Here is a 20,608-nt window from a genome sequence, read left to right as displayed (position 1 = left end):
TTGTTATAAAAAACCAGAAGCTTTTTTCTTAGGAATTGTAGGGGCAGAGATACTGAAAGAATTGAAAAGACTGCTTATGTGTGCTACTACGGCTGCTAGAATGCTTTTTGCCCAGAGCTGGAAAGAAGATAAGATACCTACCCTGGGTGGATTGGCAGACAAAACTATTGGACTATGCAGAGATGGCAAGATTAACCGGCAAAACCAGAAACCAGGAGGATCAAAACTTCAATAAAGATTGGGACAAATTTATATTATATTTGAAAGACCACTGTAAAACACTTGAACTCTTTAGCAGGTTTTAAATAACTCTTGCAATGATACATAGATTTTGGATACAATGGAGGACAGTAAACTGGATGGATTTATAATATGCAGTTTAAAAGTTACTTAAAGAAGCAAAGTCTTTTTTTTTTTTTACTACAGATGAATGTGAATGTGAACAGATTTGTAAAACCAAATAAAAATCATTCCAAAAAACCCAAAAAACTTGCTTCTTGTCAAAATCAAGGATTGAACAGGAATTTGAAAATATAATCCATGTTGGTAAATCTGACATCGATATTTTCAGAAAATTTTATCCCAATTTGTAATTGAAAACACAAAGGAAATGTTGTTCTTGCTGTTGCTACGGCATATCACAGCTTCAATGCAGAATTTAATCCACGCAGAGTCGTGCGATATAAACAAATCAGGACAATTTTTCTTGATACATGATGTTTATTGGTGTCCTGCACTTTCAGTGTAGCAGGTTGAAGATGTAATAAAAAAAGCTTCAAAAACTTATTAAATCTTCATCGAAATAACTCTCAACAACCCGTGCTTCAGAGCTCAATTAATTCACATGTTCCTATCCTTTGTAAGAAAAAGAAAACTTTCCTATTGAGCTTTACAGAGCCTGCTTACAACAACGCTGCTCGTTTAAAGTCTTTAGATACATTCCCCAATGTAAACAATAATTTTTCAGTCTGTGTCACAATCAAAACGAATAAGGCCTTCTTAACTATTTTATGCCACCTCCTCTCTTACTTCATTGCAAAACACAATCTTATTTCATACTATAAATATTGGTCCATGCAAAACACACCGGGGGGTGGGGGGGATACGGTGGAACTTATGCACTGCGGTGTTGGACATCCCCCCACGTTTTGCTGTCCCAAATGGCTGCATCGGAAGATGGAGCAAGCTTGCTCTCTGCTTCGCCAGAGGAAAGGACTAGAGCCGACGGGTGGAAATTGCGGGAAAGCAGGTTTTGGCTGATCGTTAGGAGAAATTTCCTAACAGCAGGAGTTGCTCAAGGGTGGAACTATGGCCTCAGGAGGTGGGTGGCCTCTCCTTCGCTGGAAGTATCCAAGCAAAAGGTGGACAGGCATCTCTCAGGGATGCTGTGGTCACACCCTCCATTGCAGATCAAACTCTTATGACCAGCACATGATCTGAAGTCAGGCACCCTCTGCCACACTGCAAAGGCTCCTGGGGCACACATGTCATGACCTGCACATTACTTTGTTGATAGTCCTAAAAACACTGCAGCCCCAAGAGAAGACTTGGGTTGCTTGTGCAGTCCAGCTGGTCTTCTCAGCAGTTATTTGTGTTTACTTCCCCATCTCTCCTCTGCAGGTTAGTGGTACGCTTCAAAGGATCCCTTTATATTTTTGTCTACTTGACCTTAAAATACGAATATACAATATCCATAAGCAACAGGCAAGTAAAGCTTAGAATGCTTTACTATTTCTTATGAATTGCTAATTTGTTGTTTTTTTTTACACGTGTATAAGGTAGTTGCATACATGCTGATCAATATACAGATTAGGGTTCACTCTGCCAACTGAATAATGGAGATGTGGCCATATTGGTTCGTTATTTTTCAATAAGGAATTGTGAACATATATGTGAGAAAAGCTTCCACCTTGAAAACAGATTACCTGAAGCTGTAATCCCTGCTGAGATATTCAAGTTAAAATTGCTTGATTTCAAAGAGAGAGAAAATATTGGTACAATCTAGCAAATGCTTATTCCACTGAAACCAGTTAAGACTCAAGTCGATTACAAACAAACCCCATTCCAGTTTTTCTATGGAAGTCAAGTCTTAACCAACTTTTGCTAGATTGTATCCTTGAACTTTTAATATTTTGCTATGCCAGGAAAAATTGCAAGTTAATGACTATTCCAACATTCACATTATTCAAACAAGTTCTTTACTATGGGAGCCAGAAAACCCAGAAAGTACTGCTGAGTGAAACATCTGTTTCATTTCTTATGACAAACTTACGCAAGTCCCATTAAAATGACTACCACGGAACAGCCATACTGAGTGGCTTGTTCACTCTGTTTTGTTGAGCTTGGGTGAAGTTTTCCATACAAATTCTTTGCTGCTGCCATCTATGGGAATGCCATCAGTTTTCCGACTATAGATATTCTAACTACGCAGCTAGACAGCACAAAGTATAAATAATGAAACTGTGAAGCACATATATGTAATATTACAATAAGCTTTTTTGTGACTATTTAATAGAAAAGTCCTGTTCATATATATTGCATAAGCACCCAAGTCAATACTTCATTTTAGACTTGTACAGCTTCATATGTTGTACAACAAAAAGAGCAGCAACGATGTGTTGTTGCTGCTGCTGTTGCTGTTTTTTTCTTTTTAAGTGATACTTTATGAATTACTGAAATAAGTACGGCAGCCAGCCAAGAACTTAGCTTTCCTGAGGTTTGTAAGGATTTGAAACTTAAAAATCACAGTGACTAGGCTAGACGGCAACCATTTGTTAACTCTTACATATACAGTGCGTACAGAACTTAGGTTCACAGCCAGTCCTTGGTTACACATGTATGCTCATAGAAGCTTTACTCTAAATGACTCGCCACTGCATAATACTGGTATCTTTTCCACCTGTGGAAATGAGATGAGTATCTTCATATAGAAAATCGACGTTGGTTACATGACTACTGTGTCCACCATACACATGACTTGGAGCCTGGAAGATATTGTGAAAAGAGAGGGTCATTAGCAATGGAAGTGTAAACAATGACAACACAACAAGTTACGGTAACCAATAGCTGTATGCCAGGTGACAAAGAAGTAATGTCACATTGCTTCAATCGATCAAACCACGATATTGGGGGGGGGGGGGGGGAGAAAAAGAAAGCTATTTGTCCTGTGTTTGTTAACTGCACTTCCCAACAAAGACACTTGGGACAACACTCATTTTGTGCGGTCTAACTGGGGGGCGGTAAAGGCAGCAATACGTGCTGTTTTTGACAAGGTGCTCACAGATTTTATCCAGCTGTTTGCAGCAGGCACATGCAATGTGCAAGCGGAGTGCACTAGAGCATGATTTTGAAGAGCAACTGAAGCGATAATGTCTTATTGGGTTTGGTGGGGGGCATGTACCGTATTTTCCATATATAAGCCGAGGGTGTCTTCTGCATTGGCTCCCAGAGAGATCTGCATTGGCTCCCAGTACGTCTCCGAGCACAATTCAAAGTGTTGGTGCTGACCTTTAAAGCCCTAAACGGCCTTCGACCTGTATAACTGAAGGAGCGTCTCCACCCCCATCATTCAGCCCAGACACTGAGATCTAGCGCTGAGGGCCTTCTGGCGGTTCCCTCATTGCGAGAAGTAAGGTTACAGGGAACCAGACAGAGGGCCTTCTCGGTAGTGGCGCCTGCCCTGTGGAACACCCTCCCTTCAGATGTGAAGGAAAGAAGCAGTTATCCTATCTTTAAAAGACATCTGAAGGCAGCCCTGTTTAGGGAAGTTTTTAATATTTAATGCTGTACTGTTTTTAACATTTGATTGGGAGCCGTCTAGAGTGGCTGGGAGACTCAGCCAGATGGGTGGGGTATAAATAATAAATTATTATTATTATTATTATTAACCCCATTTTTTAGGTCTAAAAACGCGGGTCGTCTTATCCACGGAATATAGCAATTAAATATATAAATAAATACGGAACTTGCTCTAGCAATGCCCTGTGGGGCATTCTCGGTCTGCTTGCCTCCTCCCACTCTGCCCGCCCTACAGGCAGAGGCTGCGTGTATGGTCTGTTTTTTCTGCGTGGCATCTTTGCGCAGCTCCATTTGTGTGCGGCGGTGCAACGTTACGCAGGAGGAGTGCAAGGTGTGATGTTTCGCTGATGTTAAAGGCACAGAGGGGGGATATTACTTCAATCGCCGCGCTCCTCCTGTGTAACGTCGCGCTGCACGCGCACAAATGGAGCCGTGCGAAGACACTGCGCAGCAAAAACGGACTGCCGGCAGCCTCCCTCCCAGCTGTAAGGCGGGCAGAGTGGGAGGAGGCAAGCAGAATACTGTAGGGAGGCTTTGTGGAAAAGGCGAGAAGTGCTAAGAGTAATTGAGGAAAAAGCTTCACCACTCTTCCCCCCGCCAAAAAAAGTTCAACTCTGCCCCCCCAAGCTCAGCGATTGCCGGCGAGGGAACAGCCGATAGGTGGCCTGTTAGATGCGTGGGGATGTTAGCCTCTGGGCAATCCTCCCCCCCCCCACCCCAAATTTCAACAAGTCAGGGCTATTTTCCCCATTTTCCTAATTTGGGGTACCCAAAAATAGGAGGCGTCCTATACATGGGGGCATCCAATACACAGAAAAATACAGTATATCAGAAGCAATTTGTCAATAATCTTCATGTTAACTTGCATGAAAGTTTTAATTATGATAATTATGTGTTTTATTATAGATTAAGTTTCCCCTCAAATCCCCAATAAAATAGTTAGGAGCAATAACATCAAGAAAAACAAATCACAACAATTAATCCCTTTCATTGATGGCTATTTACAAAATAATCCTTTTTACAACTGCAAGGATAACGTGGCTGGTACCTTACCCTAAACTGTGAACATGGATAAGAGAAGAGGTGTACTTTGCCAAAGTCATCACCGGTCGATAACAGTTTCCTCCCCTGCGAGCGGCAGACAGCATTGATATCTGTGCCATCCGAACCTTCTGGCCACACACCTGAAACAAGAGTAAGAACTTCTTTACTGAAATGTTTGGGATGAACCAGGCAGACGGCCTTTTCGGCAGTGGCACCCTCCCTGTGGAATGCCCTCCCATCAGATGTCAGGGAGATAAAGAATTACACAACTTTTAGAAAACATCTGAAGGCAGCTCTGTATCGGGAAGTTTTTAATGTCTGACATTTAATTATTTTTTAATATTTTGCTGGAAGTCGCCCAGAGTGGCTGGGGGAACCCAGTCAGATGGGCATGGTACAAACAAGAACATTATTATTATTATTATTATTATTATTATTATTATTATTATTATTACTATTTACTTACCAAAAACATGGAATCCTAAAGTACAGGTGTAAGTAACCCATTCTATATCTCTAGTGGTCTCAACACTTACTACTTGTTTACAAGCTGACGGAACCCCTATAAAATAAGGGGAGGAGCACAAGAGAGAGAAAGAGAGAGAGGGGGTGACATTGATTATTAACTTGTACAGTAAAGAAACTTAAGAGACAAAAACAAATGTCTGCTCTGCAGTGGTTTGTGATTCATATTAGGAATCCACTAGCAGCCAAGCATGAACCCTGTACCAAGGGCAGAATACTATTTGTTACTCACAGTATAGGATTTCATAGTCCCCTGAATTAGACACAAGGTACTGAGAATTAACAGACCAGTCCAAGTGAGTAATGAAGCTGGAATGACCCTGCAGAGAGAGAGATGCATTATATTAATTCCAGCGACATAACATCCCCTAATAGAATTACACTGGAGCACATATAAAAAGCTGCATGGAAAAGCACACTGAAGCTTTGTTTACATTCAAAGCAGTGGGTGACCTGTGTTTGGTAGCAACCCAGGTCACCATATTGGAACCATAGGCTCCAGTCCAACGTTCCAGGTGCTCTTTGGGCTGGGAGAAAATAGTAGCCCATGCCTCCCAAAGTTCAGTTCACATGGAATATAACCAAAGGGGAGGATGTAGTGGCTCAAATGTCGTCTGGGCTACACAAAAAGGTAATAGGCATCAGTATTTAGATACATCTTTACAAGCCTAACAAACTATCCTTCCACTGGTGGATTTGTCAGGGGAACTGGGAGCTTCTAGACCCTCTATCAATGTCAAAGAAAGGTTTTATTTGCCTGTCATATAGATCCACCTTGTAGCCATCTTGACTGTAAACTAGGTATATTGAATAAGAAAGCCTCCTTAGGTAAGCATCAAAGGTTCAACCTCTCAGTTGCTAGTGATTTTACTGGAACGGAATTCAGAACAATTCATATCTCTCAGAGAGATAGCTGTGGGCTAGTCTCTTGCAGCTAAAAGAATGAAGGATGCTTCCAGACAGGAGTTTTATGTTGCAAGCAGGTCATCCAGAACTGATTTTTCTATCTGTGTGAATGGCATGTGAGCTGCATACACTCCTTTTTTTAGCCTTAGGCTTTTGTAGGTATTTTGCTGTTTCCTATCCAGACCAATGTGTGGTCCTTGATAGAATTTTTCCATGCTGTGTTCCTCAACTCTCTCGCACCTTGATCCTTTTGGGTGGAGGGCAAAATTCATTTCCAGATGGTGTATTTTTGTTCTTGTTTTGTTTAAAAAATAATAATTAAAAAGATGTCTTCAATATTACCAAACTTCTCACGCAATAGTCTTCCACAAGAATATATTGTGCAAGTTTTGGAAATAATTATGCTTGCCTAAATATTTAGCATTGGAAAATGAGCAGTGTTTCTACAGAATATTGTTAAAGTTATTTTATAAATGTTTTGAAAGGGTTGTTGCCATTTCCGAACCTTTAGGGATATTAAATTAAATCACGAAGAGAATGTTAAACAACTTTACCAAAAAAAAAAAAAAAAGAAAGAAAAAAAAGGGAAAGGCTGGAGATGATTTTTAAACAATTATGTGATCACTTACTGAGCATTTGCCAATTCTACTGTATTTCCTCCCATTGTCATTAACACTGTATATATAAATGCAATTGTCATGAGAACCTATTGCCAAGAAGTTGCCATCTGCAAAACAAAGAGAATACATATTTTATCATAAGGCTGAAATCACACTGATTAGGAAGAAGCAACGCCCCTCGGACCGGAATTTCAGTAATAAGATTAAATGCAAAACTACTTCCTTTGTTTATTTATTCAAAACAGAGATGGAGAACCTGTGGACCTAGAGATGTTGCTATATTTAATGCTACTGCTCTGAACCTCCAGCTGCAGAATTGCAAGCTGGAATCCAACAGCCTCTGAAGGACCACGTTTTCCTATCCCCAACTGAAAACATCCACACCCTACATTTCCTCACAAAAGTCTAATAACCAAAGATTAATAATCTAAAACATCAGCTACCAAAATATTTAAATTACTATGTACAGCATCAGAAAATCAACAATACAGCATTAGCGGCATCAGAAGTTATTAGTACTAAGTGAAGAAGTTTGGACTACAGCTCCTATCGCCTCATACTGGCTGTGTTGGATGGGAGTTGTGGCCTCTGGATATTTTGGGCTACCAGATTGGGTGAGGTTGGTTAAAACCAGTATTGTAAGACACGTATCTACAAGCCGAAAGCTATCTTAAAATAAGGTTTCCACTAGCTCCTAGAAGATCTTTAAAGAGGAGTGACATATCACTCTTGGGAGGGAATTTCAGAGCCTAGGCCCAGCCACAGAAATGTCCTCTTTCTGGTCCCAACCAAGCATTTTAAGGAACATTTGAAATTGTTGTATTTACATGAATTTTATAGGATATTTGGGGGGGGGGGGAATACATGGACCAGGATAATGGCAAGGTTGCTCTTTCACCTATATACCTCTCCACATGGGCTTAAAATAAAGAATTTGAGAAAGCCCTTTTCAGGTGCCACAGCCTGGCCTTTATACCAGTATGTATAAAAAGCAGGTCCCTTAAGTGGCAGAATCTGTGTTGTGGGATTCTCCACATAAGCTGTTTCAGGAAGCCTTTCAAATAGTGGGCTGAGGTGACTGATGTATTAATTAATTAATGTGTTTTAATACTGCCTTTCATAGAAAATTCCAAGGTGGATCAATTTTTTTTAAAAAAAACACCATTAAATACATTATTAATTTGTTCTATGCCGCCATTTTATTATTATTATTATTTTGCTAATATTAGCCATGAAATTAAGTTAATTGGGGTTTTGATCTGTTTTACACATGGGAGTTTTAGTTCATATTTTGTGTTAAGGATCCTGTCAGGGCGATTAGGCAGAATATAAATGTATACTTTTGGTGACAATAACATGGTATATAGAACAAGATGGAATACTTTTCCCTAAAGCCTTAAACAAATTCCTCTTTCTGTATACCGACACTGTGACGCGGTACACGATTCACATGCTTTTCAAATGTATTCTTAAACACAATGCATGAGCTGCATTCTGGCACCACACTAAAATTAAGCGAGCTGACTGAAAAGGTCAGCTCACGGCGCCTTTGCCATATTAAAAAGTGCTCCTGTAAATTGGCAAATTAAGGGAACCACAGGTCACTTGAGCTGGTCCAAAGTAGGCGTCAATTTTTCTATTCAAGAAAGAGAAGATTTAAAAATGAATCCATCATTAAGCTATGCACCTTTTTATCTCCAGTGATTAAATACGCTGACAGCAAAAGCATAAAATATAAGACTGTGATATTTAGGGATTGACAAACAATTTTTTATACAGTATTCAGTGCCCCCCCTTTTTTTGTTCAAACAGCTGAACAAAGAATGCCAAACCTGGCGAGTAACGCATTGTGGAGAGCTGTTCATTTCCGTCTGTATGTACGGTGACCAAATCTTTTGTTTCGGTGTCAAACACAAACCACCTGTTGAAAACAGTGGAAGGAAAAGTCAACAAGCTGTATAAGATAGAACTGGCAAGGGGGTGAAGTGGGGCAGTACAAAGAAACATAGCAACAACCCTGCTGGATAAGACAAAGGGTCCGTCTCCGATTCTGATCTAATTCACAGTTTCCAATAAAAGAGAGGCATCTAAGCGTGTTCAGCTGAACAGCAGAAGCCCCTTTCAGTACTTTCCCCTCAATGCGGGCAGGTGTGGAGGACTCCCTGGTCCTGAATGGGGCAACTGTGCCCCTGAAGGACCAGGTGCGCAGCCTGAGAGTCATTTTGGACTCACAGCTGTCCATGGAGGTGCAGGTCAATTCTGTGCCCAGGGCAGCTGTCTACCAGCTCCATCTGTACGCAGGCTGAGACCCTACCTGCCCGTGGACTGCCTTGCCAGAGTAGTGCATGCTCTGGTTATCTCCCGCTTGGACTACTGCAATGTGCTCTATGTGGGGCTACCTTTGAAGGTGACCCAGAAACTACAACTAATCCAGAATGCGGCAGCTAGACTGGTGACTGGGGGCGGCCACCGAGACCACATAAAATCGGTCTTGAAAGACCTATATTGGCTCCCAGTACGTTTCCGAGCGCAATTCAAAGTGCTGGTGCTGAGCTTTAAAGCCCTAAACAGCCTCGGTCCAGTATATCTGAAGGAGCGTCTCCACCCCCATCGTTCTGCCCGGACACTGAGGTCCAGCGCCAAGGGTCTTCTGGCGGTTCCCTCACTGCAAGAAGCCAAGTTACAAGGAACCAGGCAGAGGGCCTTCTCGGTAGTGGCGCCCGCCCTGTGGAACGCCCTCCAACCAGATGTCAAAGAGAACAACTACCAAACTTTTAGAAGACATCTGAAGGCAGCCCTGTTTACGGAAGCTTTTAATGTTTGATGTATTACTATAGTTTAATATTTGGTTGGAAGCCACCCAGAGTGGCTGGGGAAGCCCAGCCAGATGGGTGGGGTATAAATTATTATTATTATTATTATTATGCAGGAAGGGTAGAGTGGGTAGAGATAGGGATAATGGGATAAGCAGGCACCATACCTGTCCTGAATCCATTGTGGATACATTTTACTGAACGAACTCAATTTCTAAGTATTATGAGAAGCGAGAAAAACTTGTCTTTCTGCAAACCATGTGCATCTTTTATAAACCTTGATCATGCCACCCCTTAGCCCACTGCCCTCACCAAACCATTCTCCATTTCCGAACAGTAACTTTGTGTGGGAACCAGAAACTGAACAACGAAAGGCAAGATGGCTTTGTTTGTGACAAATATAAAGCAGAAGATAAACGAGAAGCGTTTTCATCATTATAGAATCGAAATATATTATCAAATGTTATTAAACTGTAGCTCATTACTGCTTTGAGACAGTCAGGATTAACAACATCTGACACATGGGAAATATTTTGCTGGTGTGGAATATTTGCCTTTTACAAATGCAAAACACTTTGCACCTTGTACTAAGACCCTATGGGGCGGAAAAGTCTCCAGTGCTTCATATAATGAACGTATGTCAATTTCCAAATGCAATATTAGGGAAGCTGGCAGTTTTAGCCTTGCTTGCTAAAAACATGTAGCATAAGCATGCTATACTAGATTACCCTCCAAAGCATCGCAAACGTCTTATGCAAAGTACCCTCTTCAAATTATGGTAATTTGTATGGGAAAATTTCCCAGAAAACCCACATCACTGGTTTTATGTGGTCCTTTGGAAAGAAAGACGCCAGGGAGACGGGGCAGACAGGAAGTGGACTTTGACGATGGGAACTCAGTTTCTGAGTCATTCTGCTCCATCCTTTGCATATTTCACCAAGAAATAAAACACTTCAAGTAGTGGGTGGACATTAGGAAGAGGAGAACTTTTTTGATGAAAAATTATGAAGGCTGTCCCCATGAGGGCAGTGGTGTGCAATCAGTGGATTAGGGGAACTAAGCTAGTCCCCTAAATGTTCCCGGTAAATTAGATTATTAAAATACAGTGGTGCCTCGCAAGATGAAAAGAATCCATTCCAGGAGTCTCTTCGTCTAGCGGTTTTTTTGTCTTGTGAAGCAACCCTATTAGCGGATTAGCGCTATTAGCGGTTTAGCGGCTATTAGCAGCTATTAAAGGCTTAAGGGATTAGCGGATTAGCTGCTAAAAGGCTATTAGCAGCTTAGTGTCTTAGAAAAAGGGGGTGAGGAGCGAAAAAAAATCGCAAGAATCGCAAGACATTTTCGTCTTGCGAAGCAAGCCCATAGAGAAATTCGTCCTGTGAAGCGCATTGAAAAACGGAAAACCCTTTCGTCTAGCGGGTTTTCCGTCTTGCGAGGCATTCGTCTTACGGGGCACCACTGTATTAAAGCCTGGCGCCTCCTTCCCAAAGCCCAGGAAGCTTTTGCCTGGTTTAGCAAGAGAGGCGTGGTGTTCACACATGCAACACTGTCCCATCTGGCTCGCAAGCTGGCGCATCTGGCTCTCACTGTTCCCCTTTGAAAAGTTTCACTGCACGCCTGCACGAGGGGTTATATGAATACGTATCCAGGGTTTACGACTGCGGACTACCCCCAAAGCAAGTGCCCCTGCTCTTCTTATTCTTACCTTCCAGTTAGGGTTCCTACTGCAACCACGGACCCTGAAGGATGGAAACCAGAAGACTGTGCTGGATCCTACGAAGTTTCAAAGAAATTGCATATTTACAGCAACAGTTATAGCAATCTGTAACAATAATGCATATTGGAATGGTTAAGTTTCAAAGAGCTCACTGTACTAGGCACTTCACCTGGGAGTCCTCTTTGAAAGGAGTGGGACTTATAAAACAGCAGGCATGGTCTGTACCCTTGCTATATGCAGAAGCTGAGCCTCAGTGTTACCAAGTCAAATGCCAAAGGCTGTTTTGCCTCTGGGATGGGGAATCTGAACAAAAACCTAACCTATTTTTAAAAACCGAAATATGGTGGTGTAAAGAAATATTATTATTGTACAATGTATATGTTTAATACACACTCAGAAATGGATTATGTAATATATTTTAGATATATAAAGAAATACACAGATGTGGCATCCATGATATATATAAAAGCAGCTGGGAGAGGAGACCTGTGCAGAGGCCAGAGAAAGAACAGAGTGGAGGAGAGTCCAATATGGGAGCACCTGGGAAATTCACAAAATTTCCAGCCTGCTGTAGCCTGAAACTGGGTGTGTGCAATGCAGCTGGTGGGACACAGCTGTGGGCAGCCTGAGGGTGAGAGCCAGGAGACTGAGAGATGTTGAGTGGGGAAATGTGTCAGAAGAAGGAATTTAGCCGTATTTATTTATTACCAACTTCCATTCTTGTACTATTTTGCTGTTGCTGTTTTAAGTTTTCTGTACACCACTCAGAGATATTTTTAGATATTAAGTGCTACAGAAATCGCTCAAATGAATAAAAACACATTAATAAATAAATTATTATTAATAATGATGATGATGATGTCTTCTAAAAGTTGTGTAATTCTTTATCTCCTTGATATCTGAAGGGAGGGCGTTCCACAGGAAGGGCGCCACTACCGAGAAGGCTCTCTGCCTGTGTATATGAAATATACACAATATGTAATACACTGGGATGAAAAGCCCTTGGCTAATAGTTGGATGGCTTTAGTTTGTTTTAAATAGCACTGTTTTCGTTGTTGTAACCTGCCCTGGGTGAAGGTTAGGGGCAGGAGGGAGATCTAATTGTCAGCAGTAACAACAAAGTGTAGTGTATTTTAATTGATTTCATTGCTTTGCTTTTGTTAATTCGCTTAAGAGACTTTTGCATAAAGCGACCAGAATATTATGGTCATTACTGGTGATAGTAATAGTAATAGTAGTAGAACTGTTTTCAAAAAGGAGAACATCTTTCAGGAAATCTGCCATTTAAGAAAAGAAATGCTTCCTTCTTTTAAAAAGTGACTGACTTGGGAAGCAGACTGCAGCGGAGGTGCCTGGGTTTCAGAAATATACTTAGGAGGGCTCTAAGACAAAGCCACCTCTGCAGGCCTTGGGAACCCCTAGTGGTGCTTGGGAGAGAACATGGGAATCTACCTCAGCATCTCCTGAAGGTGCTAGTTTTCATGTTCAGGTGAAGTGATGCCTAACAAACAACAGGCCGACCGCCACACAAAATTGGCTTCTGCTGCTCAGAGCAAATTAAGTACAGTGGTACCTCGGGTTAAGTACTTAATTCGTTCTGGAGGTCTGTTCTTAACCTGAAACTGTTCTTCACCTGAAGCACACTTTAGCTAACAGGGCCTCCTGCTGCCACCGCCGCTGCATGATTTCTGTTCTCATCCTGAAGCAAAGTTCTTAACCTGAAGAACTATTTCTGGGTTGGCGGAGTCTGTAACCTGAAGCTTATGTATCGTGAAGCGTACGTAACCCGAGGTACCACTGTATCTGCCTTCATCAGCACCATGCTCACAAAGCGGTCGATGCACATTTTTTCTTATAGAGCAAGAGGTGAACTCAACCTGAGAGGTACAAGTGATAATCAAGAGGAATGGGAAATAATAAGAGTTAATAAATATTAATCTCTTCCTGCTTATTTTTATGTCCATTCACTACAAGAGTACGGCCGCAATCTGTGACAGAGTAAGCTTGTTTAAACCCAGTGACTTCAACAGCCCTCTTGTCAGACGCACATGGCGGGGACTAGGAACACGGTCACCAGCTCTGCTCATGGGCATAGCCAAGGGGGCCCAGCTGCCTCCCCCCTGATCAAGTAAAACCATAGAAATACTTAACTAACTGACCAAACACATCGGTCCTGCCCCCCCCAAACAAAAGTCCTGCCCCCCAACAAAGTCCTGTGTCCCCAAACAAGAATCCTTGCAATGTCCATGGCTCTGCCCCCCAACACTTTGAGAGTTGGGAGCTTTTATTCTGTCATATTGTTGTTCCATCAGTGTACTGACAGTGTTTATGTGCTGAGTTATCTCCAAAACATGCCCACTTAATATTTACAGTATATATGATCAGCAGATGCACAGGAACCCCAAGGTTTACAGAAGTGCAAAATATGTTCAGGAGGAAAACAAACAAACTTCAGGGGCATCCCCCACCCTCAAAACAGCCCAGTGAGGAATGAGCTTGTTCTGTGAGCATGAGATACAACACCATACCTAACGACCAACATTATTTCACAACAGAAATATCATTCCCACCTTTGTCCCAGTGCAAGACAGATCAGTTTTGGAGCAGACCTATTTATTATCATCCAGGCACCAAACCATAATTTGGTTAATTGGTTAATGAGATAATTTCTCATCTGCAAAAGCAGTTGATTCCTCATAGACTATGGAAGGTCACCCTCACCAGCATAAACTGAGATTTGCCAAACTGAAATTTACCATTAGCGGGCTGAAATGTAACTTCAGAAATGACCAAGGCTCAGCAGGTATATCCAGCTTGGAGGAATGCCTGTACAGTGCTGCACTGGATGGGATTTCAAATGTTAAGAGTCTCTCAAGTTGAAGCATACCATTCTTGAAATAAAAACTCATCCGTGTCATCAGACTCACTGTCAGTAACGTGATATTTGCTTGAACTGCGTTTGGCTATTGCTCCAAGCGGTCAAGTAGACTACACAAGCAGACAGGGGCAGAAGCCATTATTGCTGGGGGAAACAAATGAGCCACCTCGTTCCAGTCTTTCTGACACAGAACGACATTGCTGAGGGGGCAGCTCAGCTACAGATTCCCTTTGCTAAGCCAACTGTGAGAAGGTGCAGTAGAGGCTTGTGATACAAAATTATCAGCTACCATTCTCAGGATTCTTTGGGGGAAGTCAGGACTATTAACTTGGTATAAAACCAATATAATTCTGCATTCTGAAGAGTAAGTTCAAAAAGCAAGATGTAAGCTCTTAAATGGGAACGGACAAGCCTAAGCAATACCGCAACATTAATTCCATTTCCACTTCTCCCAAAGGACCTTAATATCAGAGTACCTTTTCTACAAGTTTAGATCAGTCTTATTTAGTTTTTGTCAATCAGTATGGGTTAAGCCACAGAGCCTAGGACCTGCCGATCAGAAGGTCGGCGGTTTGAATCCCCGCAACGGGGTGAACTCCCGTTGCTCAGTCCCAGCTCCTGCCAACCTAGCAGTTCAAAAGCACGTCACAGTCCAAATAGATAAATAGGTACCACTCCAGCGGGAAGGTAAACGACATTTCCGTGCGCTGCTCTGGTTCGCTGGAAGCGGCTTAGTCATGCTGGCCACATGACCTGGAAGCTGTACGCCAGGTCCCTTGGCCAATAAAGCAAGATGAGCGCCGCAACCCCAGAGTCGGTCACAACTGGACCTAATGGTCAGGGGTCCCTTTACCTTTACTCATTCAAGGACCAGTATAAATCCCTATTTGTAGGTTTTGTAGGCAAAACTGTATCCTTGCCATGCTAAGACACTGTTAATGGTTTGTTTCTCCCTCAAGCTCTGACTTCCTGTTAAAGGTAAAGGTACCCCTGCCCGTACGGGCCAGTCTTGACAGACTCTAGGGTTGTGCGCCCATCTCACTCAAGAGGCCGGGGGCCAGCGCTGTCCGAAGACACTTCCGGGTCATGTGGCCAGCGTGACAACGCTGCTCTGGCGAGCCAGAGCCGCACACGGAACGCCGTTTACCTTCCCGCTAGTAAGCGGTCCCTATTTATCTACTTGCACCTGGGAGAGCTTTCGAACTGCTAGGTTGGCAGGCGCTGGGACCGAACAACGGGAGCGCACCCCGCCGCGGGGATTCGAACCGCCGACCTTTCGATCGGCAAGCCCTAGGCGCTGAGGCTTTAACCCACAGTGCCACCCGCGTCCCCTTCCTGTTTAGCTTGGATGTAACTTCCTGTTACATCCAAGCTAAAGCATCCACGACCCCCTGCTTCAGAGGTTAAACTAAACCAGGAATTGAGACATTGCTCTCCTGTACTAGCAAAATAGAAGAAGTGAAGGGGGCGCGCGCGATCAGCTTGTGCACAGTAAACCATTAGCGAGAGTATACCTTGATGTCTGAACACTGCCACTGTGGTTGTTAAGGGTGGTGGTGGTGGGGTTATGAAAAACGGATATCATACCTCTATAATTTTGTTCCAGATCGGACGGTGACTGATGGCATCCCAGAGTGTAATGTGTTTGTCTTGCCCACAAGTGAAGAACTGAGGTTTGGAAGGATGGGCTGTTAGTCCCCAAAGCTCATCAGTATGACCCTTAATAAATACAGCAATGTTTCATTAGAACATGAACAACAGAACACTGAGTTTCTCTAATATTTTATTGGTAATAATGGGAGGGACGGGACATATAGAATCCTTCTCCCTCTTCCTTCAAATCCCACTTCTGGTTCCTCTTTTTCATTAATAGCTTAGCTTAACTCATATTTTCACCCGCAACTGAAATGAAACCTATGCGGATGTAACTTCGCTTATTGATATTTGCTCCCCTTTCCTTCTCTACTACCCAAACTGAGTTCGTAAGCTTTGAGGGGCAGCGTCCTGTCCACCTCCCCTTTCGTATGTCATGTGACAGCAGCAATTACACATTCAGCAAGCTCTCAGCTCCTCCAGAGTAGAGATCAAGGAAAAAATGAACACTATGATTTTGTCTTTTAAAAACTTTGGTCTTAAGAAGGAATGGGCTCAAAGAAGTACTTACCTGGGTAATGGGAGAAAAGTCTCCCGAGAGGGAACCTTGTAGAACAAAATTCCGAGTGGTGCCGATTAACACGACGTCACCTTTCCCTTCTGCTATTGTTCTTATTGGCCCAAATTGTTCTGGAATCTATTTTCAAAATTCAAAAGCATATTGGTTAATCAAGCTGGCATGTAGTTTCCCCCCTCAAGTGTACATTTTCTACAGTGCTTTCCTCAGAAGGTGGTGGACTCTCGTTGGAGGTTTTTAAGCAGAGGTTGGATGGCCATCTGCCATGGATACATTAGCTGAGATTCCTGCATCACAAGGGATAACCCTCGGGGTACCTTCCAGTTTTACAATTCTACGAAAGGTATCTATTGTTTTCTTTGCACGATTTGTTGTTGTGTAACGGCCATTTCCCTCCTCCAATGAGACACTTAAGGGACGTGTCTTGTGTTAGTGTTGCACAAAAGTAGCGGTTTTCATTTTTATTCAGCAATCCATCTGAACACTAGAGTGGCTCAGCAGCGGGCTCGCCATCACTTCCTGCTCCTTGTTCCTCTTCACAGAGTTGGAAGGGACCATGAGGGTCATCTAGTCCAACCCCCTGCAAGGCTTGATTCTTTTGCCTAACATGGGGCTTGAGCTTATGACCCTGAGATTAAGAGTCTTGTGCTCTACCAACTGAGCTACCCACCCTCCAGGCCAATATTCTGCTTTGCTGTCATTACTATATTTTTTTTTTACATCTTGTTCTCTGTTGCGAGACCCATGGTTGAAACAATACAGACTGGCACATTATGAGCGTAAAACACGACAGGTTGCCCCTTTTCTCAATTTGGATCGAAGCTGGGGAAGCCACAGCACTCTGTAAGAAACAACAGGATAGGCATGGATGGTGGAGGTATTGGGTATTTGGGGGGGGGGTAGTTTGGAGCTCTATTTTTCTTTCTACTCCAAGTACCATACCACTCTACCAAGTATTGGAAGTACGTGAGGCCAGTTACAGTCCAGGGCTGTTTAGTGAAGGCAGGCAGAGAAAAATAAAGGTATCAACTTGGTGAGGCGAACAAGAAGGAGAGATTGCATTGAAGGGTTTGCTTGTTTCCTTTCCCTCTCATGATTCAAGCAATGTAATGTATTTCAAGGTAGAGAACTGTGCTGGGCAAATGTCTAGGATAGGTATTCAAAATGTATGCATTGTATGACCCTTCTGATATTATATCATATTCTTAGTCTGAGGACATAGGCATTAGCCACAAGAAACAGTGATGTCTTTTAGAAGTTGATGGGGAAAAGCTTTTTCAGGATTCGAGCTACAAAATAATTCTCTTTTCAAACAGGAAATGCTAAGATGCCGCTTTTAAAGGATTGGTGACATCACCTCTGTTTTGTGAAGTTTTTGGTAATTCCCGTTCCAAGATATTAGCTTTCTGTCTTTTCCACCTCCAGACACAAGCGTTCCGTCTCGCAACATACAAAGTGCAAAAATGCCACCTTCGTGGGCTCCTTGAACTGCAGAGCTTATTCTGTTGGTACCTAGATATGGGAAGAAAACAAGTTATTAACCAAGCAGTATATCTTATTTGGCGATTCAGTTATTTATTTATTACGGCAAGCCTGTTTTGTCACATATGAAACTCCCTCCCTACTGAAGTTCATCTGGTCTCAGCCCTGTAGTTTAAGGCAGCTGCTTAAGACACACCTTTTTCAGAGGAGGAAAGACCTGATTAGATAATTGGATTAGCTGCCATTTAAAGTTGTTGTGCTATGCATTTTAAGAACTGTAATATTTTATATTAAAATATTACAGTTCTCGAAGCTACAAACATGAGTCTGACCAAACTGTGGGAGGTAGTGGAAGATAGGAGTGCCTGGCGTGCTCTGGTCCATGGGGTCACGAAGAGTCGGACACGACTAAACGACTAAACAACAACAACAACAATATTTTATATACTTTATGTATTTGAATACACATTTTCTTATTTGGTTGTAAACCAACCTGGGGGCTTGTGCAAACAGCCGTATATAAACCACAGAAACGTAAGTAAATACAGTGGTGCCTCGCAAGACGAAAAGAATTCGTTCCGCGGGTCTTTTCGTCTTGCGGTTTTTTCGTCTTGCGAAGCAAGCCCATTGACGGAGTAGCGCTATTAGCGCTATTGGCGATTTAAGGGCTAAAAACTGCTTTTTAAGGGGTGGGGGATTAGCGGTTTTGCTGCTAAAATGCTTTTAGCAGCTTAGCGATTCAAAATAAGGGGTTTTGGAGCAAAAAAAAAAAAAATTCAACTTTTTTCGTCATTTTTCGTCTTGCGAAGCAAGCCCATAGGGAAATTCGTCCTGCGAAGCGCCTCTGCAAACGGAAAACCCTTTCGTCTTGCGGGTTTTCCGTCTTGCGAGGCATTCGTCTTGCGGGGCACCACTGTAAGTAATATTGTGGACACTGAAAGATACCTTTCATCTAAACCAACAGGTTTAAGTTGGCCAGAAGATATTTGTGGCTGCAGTTAGCCTTGGAGCTTATTTCTTAAATGTATTCGTAGAACTTAATTAGCTGTTTAATTTGTTAAACCATGTTTAAGACTGAAACATGCAAGGTGTCTGCTATCAATTTAGGACCATGTCAAATGTTTTGCAGGTGATAATTTTCTGCTTCCGGGGTACTGAAATGCTCCTTGCACATCTTGTTTTCTTCATGCTTGTTCGCTACCCCCCCCCCGGCAGGTATTTTAACGCCATTTTTGCCAATCACCATCAAAAGGCTGACAACATAATCCCAGCTAATCAGGAATCCCATAGCCAGCATGATGGAATTATTAGGCCACGTAGCCAGAACCACTTCACAAGATGGCTTCCAAGTCAGGGCAATGCTTCCTCCCGTCCCTTAGAAAGGGAAACAATTTTTGCTCTACTCGAACCTTCTATTACTAAGAAGTAGCATACTTTTTTGCAGGGGCAATAGTCCTCACATAATATACCCCCCCCAATTGATTCTGAATAAATTCTATTTCAGTTTCTTTCCAGGAAAAATTAAATAAGCACTTGCTTAAATCTAGAAGAAATAACTGTTAAATCTATGTCATATGTAGTAATTTACTGTTTTATAAGCTTACTCTTCTTACCTTTTCCCCATACCAAGATATTTCCACTTGAGTCTCCAGTAATCGTATCACCGTTTTCAGAAAACGTCACACACAAAACAAATTTTGGCTTTTCTTGTTTCTGTACGGTAAGAGATTTGGTATATTTATAATAATCACAGGGGATAACATATTTACGATATATTTTTATTTATTCAATTTAGATAATTTCAAAACCGCATGCTTACCACAAGATAAAAATCGAGAGAAATAAGTAACAAGAGATTGCAAGTTTTACAGATTTTATCAACATATGTTTACAAATTCTTGAAATATATTAAATAGAATACATTGCACATATGCCTTATCCATGCCATAATACACCTGTTGAATAATGCATTCAAAGCTATCTCCCTTTCTGAAGAAATCCCTTTAAATCAAAACTGCATTTAAAATACCTGGTTGTGGAATGTAAGGTTTTGTTGTTATTTTAAAGTAGTGACATTCCAGATTGTGTCCCTAAATATACGGGGGAAAGAAATCACATTCCACATGCTTGGCTTGGACTCAACAGTCAACTATAGGTAGACCCAAAGTCATGCAAATGGCCAGTGGATCTTCAGCACTTCCCTTTGAACGCTTTAAAAAATCATGTGGCTTTTGAACTCTCAGTTTGACAAATACCATATTTTTCCATGTGTAAGACTAGGTTTCCCCCCTAAAAAATAATGCCAAAAATTAGGGGAGCGTCTTATACGTGGATACATCTCTCCCCATTTTCTTAAATATGAGTCCCCCAAAATAGGGGGCATCTTATAGATGGAAAAATATGGTAGTTTGCAATACAGCAATAGTAGCAGTCTGCAGCTGTTTGAGAAACACAGGTATCACTGGACCTGTGGAACTGGCTCTATGGAGATCTTGGGTTGTGTACTATAAAGATACCATCACAGCCAATATTCTAAGATGCTGGAAAGATATACAAGTTTTGACTAGAAGAAGGAAGAGCAAGTGTGATGAATCAGAGTCATGTTTGCAATAGTAGGTAACGTGGCGCTTTTACCGGAGAGCAACAACTCATATT

The 20,608-nt window shown here is 42.1% G+C and overlaps 1 protein-coding gene across 7 annotated transcripts in view; it reads right to left on the bottom strand.

The window, feature by feature from the left end:
* Window positions 1-700: 700 nt before the first annotated feature.
* Window positions 701-20,608, bottom strand: part of EML1 (EMAP like 1) — a 132,595-nt gene continuing 112,687 nt past the window's right edge. For all 7 annotated transcript variants that reach the window (XM_083435348.1, XM_083435347.1, XM_083435344.1 and 4 more), the window contains 11 exons: window positions 19,567-19,666; window positions 17,829-17,983; window positions 16,466-16,591; window positions 15,889-16,020; window positions 11,412-11,479; window positions 8,726-8,814; window positions 6,903-7,000; window positions 5,600-5,687; window positions 5,309-5,404; window positions 4,852-4,982; window positions 701-2,984 (listed from right to left, as the gene is read on the bottom strand). In XM_083435348.1, coding sequence (XP_083291474.1) covers window positions 2,859-2,984; window positions 4,852-4,982; window positions 5,309-5,404; window positions 5,600-5,687; window positions 6,903-7,000; window positions 8,726-8,814; window positions 11,412-11,479; window positions 15,889-16,020; window positions 16,466-16,591; window positions 17,829-17,983; window positions 19,567-19,666 — 1,209 coding nt within the window. In that variant the 3' untranslated portion in view covers window positions 701-2,858. The remainder of the gene's footprint in view (window positions 2,985-4,851; window positions 4,983-5,308; window positions 5,405-5,599; window positions 5,688-6,902; window positions 7,001-8,725; window positions 8,815-11,411; window positions 11,480-15,888; window positions 16,021-16,465; window positions 16,592-17,828; window positions 17,984-19,566; window positions 19,667-20,608) is intronic.

Source organism: Podarcis tiliguerta, assembly GCF_965153285.1.
Source record: "Podarcis tiliguerta genome assembly, chromosome: 1".
Lineage (NCBI taxonomy): Eukaryota > Metazoa > Chordata > Lepidosauria > Squamata > Lacertidae > Podarcis > Podarcis tiliguerta.
The sequence above is the reverse complement of the archived record's forward strand: the minus strand, read 5'-3'. Positions and strand labels throughout refer to the sequence as shown.